Source organism: Anabas testudineus, chromosome 7 (genome assembly GCF_900324465.2).
Source record: "Anabas testudineus chromosome 7, fAnaTes1.2, whole genome shotgun sequence".
Lineage (NCBI taxonomy): Eukaryota > Metazoa > Chordata > Actinopteri > Anabantiformes > Anabantidae > Anabas > Anabas testudineus.
The window spans coordinates 13925188-13936706 of NC_046616.1; the positions used below are offsets into that span (position 1 = coordinate 13925188).

An 11519-nucleotide genomic window follows, 5' to 3' on the forward strand; every position below is an offset into this window, starting at 1 on the left:
ACATAAGCTTCAAGACAAAAACAAAGACAAATGTAACATAATAAAACTGCTTCAACTTTTTTCAATTCATCAATGTTTAACACTGTTGGCTGCTTGTAAATTGGCCTTAAAATATTTTTTAAATGTTTAAATGTATTTTTTAAAGGGTCAGGCTTTTCAGATGATTTCATGTGTCTCATCCTCTGCAAGCAAATGGAAAGAAGAAGAAAGTTACATAAAATACATATTTTATCCATGGTATTATGTGTCCCTACTTTTATCATCCTTTCATACCATTTGAAAGCTGGAAGCAAAACAGTTTGTTTCCTCAGTCTGAAAAGATGTCTATAAAATAAGAATTAATAATTTCAGAACTCTAAATTTGTACTCAGTAAAACAGGTTTATCTCGCTTTTCAATTAGTTTCTATCTCCATTGTTTGACCATCAACAAGCATTCAATTGCAAATCTGCTTCCCCCGTCCCCCGTCCCCCCGTCCCCCCTTCTGTTTGTCCAGTCATTCAGAAACTCCCCTGTTCCTCAACACGTAACAAGTTTGCAGACCGGAGCAGCAGCAACAACAGAAACTCCTCCTCCACATCTGGAACAGTGAAAGGTTGGAGGCACATACCAGAACTCTATCCGTGTCTGCTTGTATCACTGGACTAATCAGGATAAGTTCATACAAAGTAAAAGAACAACTCTTCAACAGTTGGTTTCCTGAGCACTCTGCACTGCTGCATTAACACTCCTCCGATCTCTTTAAACTGAGTGACAGCACCTATTTACTGCAGGTAAGTACTGCAATGCTCACACGTAACAGACTGCTTAGGCTTCCTGCTTTCTTTTTGCTTCTAACGGTGTCTCATTTCCTACTCTTTATCTCAATGCATGGTGGGGAAAACCCTACCTGGGTTACACTCTGGTGCAAGTCAGGTCAGATCTGGAAGTTTTTTGTTTGAAGAGCTATCACGCCTTAAGGTTTGCCGGAGGCATTACTTGCTAGTTTCCCTGTTAAACAATAGCACAATGTTTGACACTGTTCTACAATATAATCTACAACTGTATCCAAAATTAGTTTGTGCTCTCTAATGTAGGGAACACATTATAGAAGATTACTGGGAATTACTGATTTTTATTTCACAAATGTCACAGGCATTCACGTCTATTTGGTGAATGTACTTCCTGATTTGTGCTTCCTAGGTTTACGCTCATTACTTTTTGTTATTTGAGAATGCCTGTACAGCTTTCTGTGCTTCCACATGTCTGAACTTGCTGAGCCACTATTAGCAACACATGCCAGAATTAATCCACAATAATACTTAAATAAAATAGTTAGTACCTTTGCTACTAACTTAGCAAAAACCTTCATTATATTTAGACTATTAATTATAAACCTTGTCTTTATTTTAAGTTCAATAGCCTAATAGTCTCTCAAGTAAAAATACTCTTTACCATTCTTTGTATTTCCCTCTGTGGTCAGATTAATCATCAGTCTGTCAGACTATCAGTCCTAACATACCTTGAGTGAGACCTCGTGTCCTTGTTCTGACTACTCGAGACAAGTCTGAACAGCATTTATCTGTACAAATGTAAACTTCTTCTGAGATAAAACATTTCGTCACATTCTTGATCTTTGGTTTTTCTCAGTCCCTCCTCATGATGCACAGCTCAAGTTTTATCTTCCATCATCTTCTACAGACTTTCACTGATTATTTCTCTGGTACTAAGATATTGCTGACACTGTTTTAGTGGCGTCCAGTGTTGTGTTTGCTGTACATAAAAGCCTCCACATAATATGATTCTGAAAATGATGGATGGCATGTGTGTGGCTCTTAGTAAGAAATCTCTCCAACAAAACATTAAAGATAAAGGCTTTTCACCCCATGTTATATATACCCTGTACCTCTGTTTCTCTGTTCATTACTCAGATAAGATTACTGTGGCTGAACTAGTTGCCTGTTTGTGAGGTCTATTTATTGTTTCAATTTTAATTCTTGTCACTTTAACAGACCTTAAACAGAGTTACGAGACAGAGCCAGAGCACAACCAACAAACTAATTTGTAGTTGTAGTACTTTCATATAGTGTGTTGTACAGAATCCTGAGAAATTGAAACACTTAAAGTGACAGAGAGACTGCTAGAGACACAAACCAATCCACACATAAATTCACTATGATGTTTTTTTTTAATATCAAGCAATGAGCTCATGTTGACAACAACAAATATGTTCTGTCTAATTTGGGGGTGTTGCATTTCCTTTTAAAGATTACTTCTAGAGAAGCATATTATATTGCATATTTTCACTTGCTATCAAGAAAAAACAGGAAGCATGTCCAAGGCTAATAGGAAATTACCTAACATGTTCATACTTTGCTGTGAGAGTTTTCCTCCACCCTGTGACCACTAGAAAAATGAACTGACCCAGGTGAAGTTGCAGCTTCTTTCGCAACACATTTTCTTTTTTCTTGCCTAATAAAATAAACATAAAACTTGTATTAAGTGTTACAGTCTGAAGTCTGCAGAAGTGGTGCAGACTGAGACAAACATAAATGTTGGTGCCAGGGCCACAGAGGTGGGAGGGTTTACACTTTGAGGAATGTGAATGTGGATACAAGAGACTGGACTGGGAGGGTCAGTCTGAGAAACACACACTGGGTAGAAAACAACTTTAAGACTCTTCAAAAAGTCAAATTTCACATGATTTTCACAGTGGAAAGAACAACTTTCATCTCTTGCCCACTAACCAACATAAGAAAAAGCGTTTTACAGAAGCCGCAGTGAACTGGCAGGAGTAAAATTACAGGATCTGGGACTGGCCCAGATAAAATTACACATGACCAAAAATGGATGTTTAAATGTGTCATAATGCAGCACAAACTCCTGTTAATGAGTTTGCTTCATGGCCATGTAAAGGAATTCATGTGTGAACCACGTGTTTTGGTCTAGCAGCTCAGTATAATTTGGTCAATGTCTCCTTCAAGCTGTTTCTCTTTCTGCAGTGTTTACTGTTACTATTAGTCCTCACTGAAACGTAGGTCACAATGCAAAGGCAACTTCTAGACAAAATGAAAAATCATAGAAAAGTCACAATGATCTAATAAAAGTCTGTGATCTACTGTGTTTGTTGCATATGGCACTGAAGGATGCCATTGGGAGGAGGAAACAAATGCGGCCGCTGCCAGAAGACAGTGTACTTTGCAGAAGAAGCACTCTGTGAGGGGCGGAGCTTCCACAAGTCCTGCTTCCTGTGCAGTGAGTAAACTCTTTCCGGCTTCCTGTGATGTCAATCAAAGCTATTTGTCTTGTTGCTATAGTCACAAGTAATACTAACATAGCGGGCTGTTGCTCTATTCTAAAAAAAAAAATGTGTAGGTGCATGTGGATAAAGTAATAGCATTCAAAATGCCGTAGTGTTAGTGAGGTTCCTGCCTTGAATGTAAATAGTAGTTATGAATTTGTGATTCTTGTTAGACACGCAACTTGCTTTATGTTCTAGAAGCTGATAGTTAACATTTTCCATTGACAAGTGAGATTTAAAACGCAGACTTACCATTACCATTATTCTGTTTCTTTTCTGCATTTTGAACATGAATCCCTTGTGAATAAAAAGAAAATCTAATGTAAAAATTATATAATTTAAAGAAATGTGCTTAAATACTTAAGAAAAATCAAAAACAAGGTTCCCCTTTGCCTTAATGTGAAAAAAAAAAGTGGGGTCACGGAGTCTGAGTGGAGTTATTTGTGTTCCCATGTTGTAATTGTACATTCCTGTTATGGAATTTGAATGAGAACATGCTTCTTCAACAGAACTGTTCCATAAAAGGAAACTGTTACAGCTTATCTAAACACATGAATGTGCAAAACATAATATATGTTTGTGTGTTTGTGTGTGTGTGCATATGAACGTGTCTGTCTGTGCAGTGGTGTGTGGTAAGAACTTAGACAGCACCACTGTTGCCGTTCATATGGATGAAATCTACTGCAAGGCGTGCTATGGCAAGAAATATGGACCAAAAGGCTACGGTTACGGCCAGGGCGCCGGGACCCTCAGCATGGACAAGGGAGAGTCTCTGGGTATTACACCTAATGAGTAAGTAATAGAGCACACCATCACACACACACACACACACCATCACACATACACACACACCTAATGTGTTTTTAATGTCCTTTCAACCACATTTTGACTCTGTCCATCAGACCTGCTCCTCATCGTCCTACCAGCAACCCAAATCCATCCAAACTGGCTCAGAAATTTGGAGGGTCAGACAAGTGCCCTCGCTGTGGCAAAGCAGTTTATGCGGCGGAGAAAGTGATTGGAGCTGGGAGTGTAAGACAAAACACACGCATACACCCAAGTGCATGCATTATTTAAGCATACCCCTTTTTTTAAAAACGGATTTTCTGTGTGTGTGCAGGCGTGGCATAAAGTTGGATGTTTCACCTGTGCCACATGTGGGAAGAGTCTTGAGTCAACCACGCTAGCTGACAAGGATGGAGAAATCTACTGCAAAGGTAAACATCAATAGGGATAGGTGTTAAACATGTATTTAACCTGTTCATGGGTCAATGTCTTGTTATAAACATCAGCACAACAATGAGATCTGGTTCCATACACGTCCACTTTACCTATAGGTTCATACACACTTTAGTACATTTAGGCTGCATTTGAGAAATGAATACACAGCAGTTGCTGCATCATAAAGTACAAACATATTGTGTCTAGTGTGACCATTAAAAGAGCAAAACTACATATCCTTAACTACACTGCGAAATAATACAATACACACATTTCCAGACTTAAATGGACAAGGAAAACAAAGTGCTGTGTTTTGATTGTGACTAAGTTGTAATAATCTCAGAAATACAGTAGAGGGCTCTCTAACACAGACAACTGTCCACAAGAACACAACCATAAACTGAGCAGGAATAACAAAAATGTTCCTCAACAACTCGTTTTACTCTCTTCTTGAATTGAAATGGAATAGTACTGAATTGAGAATATGTTGTTTTGTTGTTCACTTCACATTAGTGAAGTGCACTCAGTAAAACTAAGGATGGGTGCAATGAGCCAGCTGCAGAGCTCTAGTCCCCAGCTGGCTGGTTTACCAGGACACCTCATGTCAGACTTTAAAGTGGTATATTATCTTCCCATTAATCTCAGCTCTCTGTTGCTTGTCGAGTTATGTTTTGAAGTGTGGATGGGAGCCAGTACAAACGTGGGCCTACCCTCTGCAGTGAGACGACGAGGAAGAAACCTTCACTAATCCGTTTTTTAACGAGCTCTGCTGATATATCCATGGGTTTACATAAATTTTAACTTAGAAATATGTTGGCGTGCCAGATAGGAAGAAGTCTAGGGCCCACATCTGTTTCTGCTGAAGTCCAAATGGGACCAATGTTTAGTAATAACATCAACTGGGATTATCTGAAGGATAAGATGTTTCTTGCAAAGCGAGGGGAGTATCTTTTTTATATGACACGTTTCATCATGTAATCAAATGACAATGAAAGCCTGCCATGATGTAGTATTAACCGGCCTTTTAGCTTGATGCTAATACATAATGGGATTCCCCATTAACACGCTAACAGAGATTAACGTCGATAGTGATGTTACGCAGTAGTGAGGGCTACGCCCCCCTCAGAATGAAATCCTAGCACTGCCCCTGTTGCCCCTGTTGCAAAGGTTCATCATTTTGTTTTGTTACCTCTCTGTCCTCCAGGGTGTTACGGCAAAAACTTTGGTCCTAAGGGATTTGGGTACGGACTGGGCGCTGGAGCTTTGGCACACACCCAGTAGAGACCACTGGGATCCAGAAACCGCACTACTGTCTCCTTCCTGCAGAGGACAGACTGCTGCCAGAGAACATGCACCTAACAGATGGATGATAAGAACCTGCATTATAACCTCTAGTCGACAGTGGGAAAAGAAAAGACAACACCGTCTTATTATAAGCATACACCACACTTCATAGTGAAACATTATCTATTTAAAACAGCATTGGTGATTTGCACCACCAGCTCTGACTAAATGTTAACCACCGCTCTGCAAATTAACTCCACTCACCACAGCCTATGTAACACAGATACAGATGTAACTAGATCAGCCTGTTTATATGTTATGCTTGTCAAACAGCATGATAATAAAGAAAATGTTAAAAAAAAAAAAAAGTTTTTGTGTTAACTGGTGCAAAATTATAATCTGTCTGTGTCTGAGAGGCACGAGGAAATGTTGTAGTTTGGAGGATGTTGTTCTGTGTTTTGGTTTCAAGAAATGACAAATGCTCATTTTATCCATTCCTCTCATAACATTGCTGTGACACATCACACCGCTGGGACGGAATTAGGTACGTCCAGTATCTCGTGAAAGTGGGGAAATCATAGTTTCACTCCACACCCATAGAGCTCGGCTGGCACATTTAAATCAGAGTAATCATCAAGGATGTGAAGAATGTCAGAGAGACTTTACATCCCATAATTAGGCTTTACCTCATTGAGGTGAAGTGAAACCTAGTGCTGTACTGTACGGGATCAGTTGGTGATGAAGGTATGCTGAACTACTTTCCCACATAGTTTTGCTTTAGTCTTAATATAGTTGCCTTCTGTGGGGTTTAAACATCCCCAGCACTTCCAAGAAAATACTGGTGTAATCAAAACTTTCCACAGGGTAATTAAAATCCACTGACTGTCACTTCCTCCTGTTCAACAATAACATTTCTTTCTTTGTGTCACATTCTCACACATTACTTGACTTTTTTTTTTTTTTTTTTTTTTATCCAACTTTGCCTCCCACTCACATTCCAGCTCTCAAAAACAAGACAAGCGAAAGCAGCGTGTCATAAACCCTCTTAGTTAGTATCTGAGAGGGACTGAGATTCTTTATTATCCCTTTTTAATTTACTGACAGGTCCACTGTGACCTGAGTGGGACACGTCTAACTCACCAGTGTGCGCACAAACACCTCACACTGTAAGGTTATAAAATCCAACTGTCTACTGTATTTATTGACACACACACACACACACACACACACACACACACACACTCACGCACACACACGGGAATTTCATAAACATCCCGGATCTCCTCCGGGGCGTCACCATGAGGAGGCGGGGTGCTGGTTGACGGAGTGGAAGGTCCAGAGAGGAGCCGGGCATGTTCAAACATATCCAGGCAGACCAGCCTGCCGACATCCACGGCCTGCTGTCAGTGCGCATGAGTTTGACTCATCCACTCACCATATCAGAGGTTTTTTGTTTGTGTAGTTACTCATATCTTAGCAAACCGATTTTTTCTTTCCTTGCGGACGCATAACGCTTTCCATGAAATGTGCGCTTAACGGCATCACCTTGAGGCGCACCACAGCTGAAAGCCCCCCCCCCCCCCCCTCTCCGTTTTGGCACTGCTTGGCTCCGTCTGGCCATGACTCTCCCGGCCAAAGTAATGAGGGACGGGCTGCTGGAGAAGCGCAGCAGCGGGCTCCTCCAGCTGTGGAAGAAGAAGCGCTGCGTGCTCACCGAGGACGGCCTGCGCCTGCACGACTGCAAAGGCGGTGGAGGTGATGCTCCCGGTTCGGCGTGGAGCTCCAAAGCCAAGGAGCTCCGCTTTGAGCGCATGGCCACGGTGGACTGCGTGGAGTACAAGCGCGGACTGGTGTACTTCACCGTGGTCATGGCCACGGGGAGAGAAATTGACTTTCGATGTCCGCAGGAGGGCACGGCGTGGAACGCGGAGATCGCGCTGGCACTGGTGCGCTACAAGAACCTGCAGGCCGTGCAGACCGGGAGGAACAGACACCTGTCCAAGTCCCACCTGGGAAGCACCGGGGAGGATGAGGAACTCTGATGCAGTAAAGGTAAGCTTTCATGGAGCTGGAACCTACTTTTAGTATGCGCGTATTTAGTCTGGTGAAGCTTCCCTGTTCTTATTTGAGGGGCAGAGTGCGGCATCACAGCCGGGGGAACCTCTCCGCGCTCAACCTCAGCATCAACTTTGTGTCACTGAGACTGGTAAACACCTCAGGGTTCCAGATCCTCATAAGAAATCCTCAATCACTTGTGATCAAAGAGTCAAACATTTTTGCAACAGCTGTAATCTCCCTCCACTTCTGTGGTTGGAGAGGTGCTAATGGAGGAAACATGCTGTTACACTGATTGTATGGTATGAAAACATCCAGGCTCTTGGGGATGAGGTCCTCAAGTGACTGAGAAGTGCTAAAGGCCATTTACATACAGGCATGGTTAATGTTCCACTGCTCCGCTGAGTCAGAGTCATGCCAGTGTTTCTTTGCTGTGATCATCTGCCTCTACTGTACCACCGCTTTCTTAAGACACAAACCCAGTCTCACTTGAGGACATAATTACGACGCAATGTGAGCCTCCGAAATAACATCTGCCTGCCTCTCCCTCCCTAGGCAGCCGAGTATTTATAAGCACACACACACACACACACACACACATACACACACAGTTAGCCTTCTCTTATGACTGACAGTAATAAAATTATTAGGGTATATTAGTCTCACAGATCCTTTCAGCTCTTCAACAGTGAGGATACAATTAATGCCATCACATGGCAACAGTGTTATTTGCTGAAACTGGTGACTGAGCTCTGAAATGTCCATGAACGGAGTGTGTAAGTCTGAACTATGAGCTCACGGACGAGGAATCCACAGTGATGCCTCCTTAAGAGAGCTGCAGTAGTCAAGTGCCCAAATTAACTTAGTAGCCGTGGTAACAGTGTGATTGAACTCACTACAAATGCACTTTGCGGGACGCCATCCTGTGTATGAGCTCGCACGAGATCAAGCAACATCTGAATATTAAAAATCTGCTTTTCTTTTTCAGCCTTTCTAATTTCCTGAGAGTGAACCAATCACAGTGGAGAAGGGTAGAGGACGCCGGATCCATCGGCCTGATTTTTGTGGTGCACCCCATGATGGGATGGAGGCTACACACCAGACATGAATATGGATTAAAGGGCTCAGAACAAGTGTCGCAGACTTCTTGTCTTCCTATTAGGGTCTCTTTACGCATTCACGATCAAACAAAGCACAGGAATCTGGTTTACTGTATAAGCATAGATAAAAAACCTCTCTCCTGTCGGGATGACCTCAGTGCTTAACGCCAGCGTGGATGAATGCTGCATAAGGAAAAGATGGCGTTATTTGGACAGACACTGTGGCGCTGGCACCTTATTTACCCCTTGTGCCTTGATGTTTCAAAAATGTCTTCCACTTTGGGCTTAATTTCTAAACAGTTTTTAATGTTCCTGAGAGACGTGTCGTGATCCTTCAGTCTTGCTTTTGGTGGGAAGAACACCATCTTTTGTTCTGGACTGAACAGATTTGCATGTTTCTGTAAAGTTGATTATGAAGAAGTATTTTGCTCATGTTCATTGCACATTGTAGAGAATATATTTGCTGAAACCATGTACAGTATTACACACTAAAAAAACGATACAATAAATGTTTCCAGTAAACCTGAAGTGCCGACATATTGTTTCTGTTTTGCTTCTCCACAGTGAAACATATCATAAATATCTCTTACACGTAAACTGTCAGCTGCAACGTATTTTAGGTTCAGACCATTAATTGCTAAACTCATCTGTTTCCATTTGTGGTGTAACCTTGCTGTTATACCGGCTGGAAATCACACACACCCCAGAAACATAGACACACACACACACACACACACACACAGTGTGGCTTTGCTCTTGCGTGTATGCTAAAGTCAGGACACCTTTTGTTCTGAGCAGTGTGGAGGACTAATGAGAAGCACAGTGAGCCTGAGGCATGTGCACACAAACATCCACCCACACATGCTCACCTACAGGAGCTCGTGTGCACACACCCAGCACGAAATTCAGCCACATCAACATCAGCAGACTCTCATTAGCGAGGCCTAACATATATTGTTCATTTGAGCTTGTTTTGTGTGTGCACGTCAAGAATATAGCCGTCTTTGTGTGAGCTTTGTGTAGCTGTGGAGCTCTGTGCAGGTCAGGGATAAAGAGTTGATTGTGTAGCGACTTCTCTCATTACTGTGGAAAACCCCAAAGCTAGCCACACTGCATGAGTCAGCAATGGACCAGGAGCAATGCAGTGATAGGTCACTGTACTCAAGAGAGTGTGTGTAGGCATGCATTAAACACACTGAATATTATACATGTGTGTGGCAGAGACTGGTAGAGAAGTGTGAGTGTATGTGTTTGATGTTTGTGTGAAATATGTCCTAAAGAAACCACTTCTGCAGAGCTTGTATGCTCCCACTAGTCAGTGGAATGCTCTACATAAACATTATAACCTCTGCTGAGAGCATCTGGTTTTGTCAGCAGGTAAACACAGACACACAGGTTCACACACACACACACACACACACACACACACACACACACACACACACACACACACACACACACACACACACAGGCCTGAGACTTCTTAAATCAAATCCTAATGAAGCTGAATTAACATTAGTCAGAATAGGGCTGACAATGGTAGTGTTATTATGACACTGATGTTGCAACACGTAGGACAGTTACCTGACTTATTAATCAGTGCTCATGGAAAACTAAGTGGGTGCGAGTTTGTTTTTGTTTTTTTTCAGCATTACCCAATTCATGTAACACAATTATCAGGCTTCAGCACATTCAGCTGCAGCGTGAGGGTTGAACCACTAGAGGCCCGTCTTGATCCAGCCCAGTTTGTGTTGGGATTAAAGTTAACTGAACCAGCCACTCAGTTGACTTTTGTATATAATTGTTTTTGTCTTCATTCCACCGTTTTATACTTTACCTCCTTCCAACTACATTGTCAGATATAAGTAAATATAATATGAACACCTAACAGATGGTGAAAGTCTCTGATTAACATATGCATTAAATGACAGTTGCCATGGTAACATCATAAATATGTAAAATAAATAACTTTGTTGAGCTGATATCGAATATCTCCACGTTTATGTGCACATTTTGTTTCTTTTAAGGTGATTAACAGCTGCAAAAATAAAACTAAGTAAAATAAGACAAACAAAAAACTCATAGACAATGTAGTTCTGTTTATCCATTAGAAAACGTATAAATACAAATCATCAGAAAAATAGTCAGTCAACTTTTAAAATCTGTTTAAAACATACGATGCCCTTAACTTTCATTATGTCTTTCAACAACATCTGCCTGAGAATCTTAGTGCATGGAGGAGAATAGCCCAGGGTCTGCCTGTGATCACGGCGAGTATTTTGATCAGCCCTGTGAGGCTTAGATGTGATAAACAAGACTGAAAGTCTACAGCACTGCCAGCAGCTGTAGTCTGGCACAACATTGCTTTGAGCTAAATGCTAATGCCAGCATGCCAGTTTACTCACTCTGTGTTTGGCAGCTACGTTGTTTGTCATGTTGCGTTAGTTTGGCCTGTTTATATTTGCTAATTAGATATTAAAACAAAAGGCATTTGAAGCTGATGCTATTAGTTTAGCAGGTTTTTGATGAATTGATACATTATTTTTCTTTTTGAAGACCAAGGATCTTTCTGCAAACTAA

The 11519-nt window shown here is 41.5% G+C and overlaps 2 protein-coding genes across 3 annotated transcripts; both read left to right on the forward strand.

Annotated features, from left to right (window-relative positions):
* Window positions 1-552: 552 nt before the first annotated feature.
* Window positions 553-6126, forward strand: csrp1a (cysteine and glycine-rich protein 1a). Of its 2 annotated transcripts, none has more exons than XM_026368088.2 (6): window positions 553-772; window positions 3124-3233; window positions 3903-4071; window positions 4182-4311; window positions 4400-4496; window positions 5326-5686. In XM_026368088.2, the coding sequence occupies exons 2-6, from the start codon at window positions 3125-3127 to the stop codon at window positions 5361-5363; spliced, it is 543 nt and encodes a 180-aa protein (XP_026223873.1). In that variant the 5' UTR covers window positions 553-772; window position 3124; the 3' UTR covers window positions 5364-5686. The 2 variants fall into 2 exon arrangements, with proteins under 2 accessions (XP_026223873.1, XP_026223872.1); XM_026368087.1 differs by lacking the exon at window positions 5326-5686 and adding an exon at window positions 5705-6126 and having other exon boundaries at window positions 555-772.
* Window positions 6127-7126: 1000 nt separating this feature from the next.
* On the forward strand, window positions 7127-9467 carry phlda3 (pleckstrin homology-like domain, family A, member 3). Its single transcript, XM_026368094.1, has 2 exons — window positions 7127-7836; window positions 8828-9467. The coding sequence occupies exon 1, from the start codon at window positions 7404-7406 to the stop codon at window positions 7824-7826; it is 423 nt and encodes a 140-aa protein (XP_026223879.1). The 5' UTR covers window positions 7127-7403; the 3' UTR covers window positions 7827-7836; window positions 8828-9467.
* Window positions 9468-11519: the final 2052 nt, after the last annotated feature.

Excerpts from the sequence above, each read along its gene's own strand:
- csrp1a (XM_026368087.1), top strand. The coding sequence starts at position 3,125 with ATGCCATTGGGAGGAGGAAACAAATGCGGCCGCTGCCAGAAGACAGTG. Across the intron at positions 3,234-3,902 it reads CAAGTCCTGCTTCCTGTGCA|TGGTGTGTGGTAAGAACTTA; the intron begins GTGAGTAAACTC and ends CTGTCTGTGCAG. Across the intron at positions 4,497-5,704 it reads TGGAGAAATCTACTGCAAAG|GGTGTTACGGCAAAAACTTT; the intron begins GTAAACATCAAT and ends TCTGTCCTCCAG.
- phlda3 (XM_026368094.1), top strand. The coding sequence starts at position 7,404 with ATGACTCTCCCGGCCAAAGTAATGAGGGACGGGCTGCTGGAGAAGCGC.